The sequence below is a fragment of the Monoraphidium neglectum genome (genome assembly GCF_000611645.1).
Source record: "Monoraphidium neglectum strain SAG 48.87 unplaced genomic scaffold scaffold03466, whole genome shotgun sequence".
Lineage (NCBI taxonomy): Eukaryota > Viridiplantae > Chlorophyta > Chlorophyceae > Sphaeropleales > Selenastraceae > Monoraphidium > Monoraphidium neglectum.
In genome coordinates this window covers 1-2,475 of record NW_014010163.1, presented here as the reverse complement: position 1 = coordinate 2,475, position 2,475 = coordinate 1, and the positions used below count along the sequence as shown (strand labels likewise).

The window sequence follows — 2,475 nt, the reverse complement described above, 5'->3', positions numbered from 1 at the left end:
GTGTATGTGTGTGTGTGTGTGTGTGTGTGTGTGTGTGTGTGTGTGTTTGTTTGTTTGTTTGTGTGTTTGCGGGTCTTTGTGTGTGGGGGGGGGGGGCAGGAGGGGATTGTGCGGGCGTCGATGGTGCGTGATTGCAGGCGCCGAGAGTGATGGCGGTCTGGTAGGGATCAGGCGTGCAGCCGTGTTTTGATCCAGCAGGGCTGTGATGGGGCCCTGTAGCCAGGGGTCCTTTGACCCCAACAATCGCCCTCGTGCGGTGGACCCGCTTTCCATGCAGAGCCCCCGGCCCTCCCCTTCCAGCCCTCGACGCGCCATCCCTCCCAACGCCCGTAACCCCCCCCCAAACATTTGCACACACCCTGCCCCCCAAAAGGCATCACGGTCAACCAGCTGCAGGCCTGCGCCGGCAGCGCCGAGGCCCTGCCCGTCGGCGCGCTCCTGCCCGCGGCCCTCTGCGTCGCCGGCACCGTGACCGTCCCCTCGGCCGCCTCTGTGTACAACGAGTTCGCCCTCAAGAAGCACATGGACACCAGCGTGCACCTGCAGAACTTCTTCCTCTACTTCTACGGGGCACTCTTCAACCTCGTGGGCGTGCTGGCGATGAGCGCGTACAAGCGGCAGGGGCTGGCAGAGCTGTTTGCGGGGCAGACGCTCGTGACGGCGGCGCTCATCGTCAACAATGCTGCGCAGGTCTGGGGGCCGGGGCGGGGCAAGCTGGGCGGGGCGGGGCGCGGCGTCGGGGAGGGCCCGCGGTCGGGTGGGGGCGCTCCCGATGTGGGCGGAGGGTAATGATAGTGGCGGAGGGAGTGTCAAGTGTGTGCAGAATTCGGGCAGGGGGACTCCACGACCACGCGCCACACACCCAACACACTTCTCGACTCACGCCCACGCACAAAAGCGCGCGCAGCACGTGACTGGGGCTGACTGGGGCTCTGCACCCGCGCGCCCCTCTTCCGACCGCACCCCCAAACCGCAGGGCATCCTGTCGTCCTTCTTTTACAAATTTGCGGACACCATCCTCAAGAAGTACTCCTCCACCATAGCCACCATATTCACGGCCCTCATGAGCTGGGCCATGTTCGCGCACCCCCTCACCGTGAACTTCGCGATCGGCGTCAGCATCGTGTTCGTCTCCATGCACCAATTCTTCACATTCACAGACAAGGCCGGCCCCGCCAAGGGCGCCGCCGCCGCCGCGGGCAACGGCGCCGTCGCGCTCGCCGCGTCCAGCGCACGGGGGCCGCCGGCGCCGCAGATGATCCACTCGCCGAGCATGGATCAATTCAGGGTGGCGGCGGGGCCGCCCAGCGGCAACGGCGGGCTGTCGACGTTGGCGGAGGAGGGGGCGGACGAGTACGGGGAGGGGCTTGCGCTCGGCGGGCCGGACGGCTCGCGGGCGCCGCTGCTGCCGCGGTAGCCGCGGCGCGGCGCGGGCCGCCTGTGCCGCCGGGGTGCGGGGCTTGCGGCGCAGGGGCGGCAGGATATATTAGGGGCCGCTCGAGCGCCCCTGCATGCCACCAGCAAGCCCAGGGCCGAAATTGGCTTGGTCCATCTGGCTTGTGGTTTGCACAGCTCCTGGTAGCAGCGAGCACACCGTTGGCGCGGCCCGCCACCAGGCCGTAACAGGCAGCCAGCACGGTGGCGCTCGCAGCCCCCCCCCCACCCCCACACACACATTTCGTGAGCTCTGGTCTGGGCCTATCCTTCTTTGTAGGTTGCAGGCTGTTTCTCTTCGCCAGGTCTTGCGCTGTTGTCGTCGCAACCGCAGACATAGCCTTAGGCAGGCTTGCACTCTGCAATTCTGGGTTTCAAAAAGTGGATATTACCATTAGAGCCCTTATTATTGTAGTCCTACCTACACTGTCGCCTGCTACACGACGGAATTCACACAACTCTGAAAAATAGACCTACATTAATGCTAATGACAAACAAAAGGGTTCAGGTGCATGGCGCCCCCAGCAACGTGGGGGTGGCCTGCTCCTCACCCTCACAAGCGCGAGACTCCGGCTGCTCCCGGGGATCCTGAAAGCAGCTGCGCAGGCGTCGCGTGCGCTTTGGCAGCGGGGTGGGGTCCTTGACAGGACGGGCTGCGGGCCTCGCCCGTGCTTGCTAGCAGGCCCATGTCCACACGACGCCTGCACAGTTTTTGGCTCACCAGTGCAGCACGCGTGAATGACGCCATCATGCCATTATTATGAAATACTGCAAGGGCCGGCGGCGGGCTAATCCCAAATGATGCTATGACCGGGGGTTGCAAGGCTAGAATCATATTTTTTTCAAGTCAATAGTCAAACAGGGCGGCGTCCACGAGCAAAAGGGGGGCGCTGAGGGTTGAATGCCGCGACTCACACGACTGGTCGATATACAAAAGAGGGTTTGCTGCGCCCTGGGGCCTAGCGCGGGGCGCGCGCAAGTGTACAGGCTCCCCGCCAGCCGCTCAAAGCGAGCCCGGGGCGCTGCGGTGCGCGTCCCGCC

General features: G+C 64.6%; 1 protein-coding gene across 1 annotated transcript in view; it reads left to right on the top strand.

Moving 5' to 3' along the window:
• MNEG_12838 (hypothetical protein) overlaps nucleotides 1-1,417 on the top strand; it is a gene marked incomplete at both ends in the record, with an annotated part of 3,914 nt that extends 2,497 nt beyond the window's left edge. The window contains 2 exons of the mRNA XM_014038689.1: nucleotides 374-654; nucleotides 977-1,417. Coding sequence (XP_013894143.1) covers nucleotides 374-654; nucleotides 977-1,417 — 722 coding nt within the window. The remainder of the gene's footprint in view (nucleotides 1-373; nucleotides 655-976) is intronic.
• Nucleotides 1,418-2,475: the final 1,058 nt, after the last annotated feature.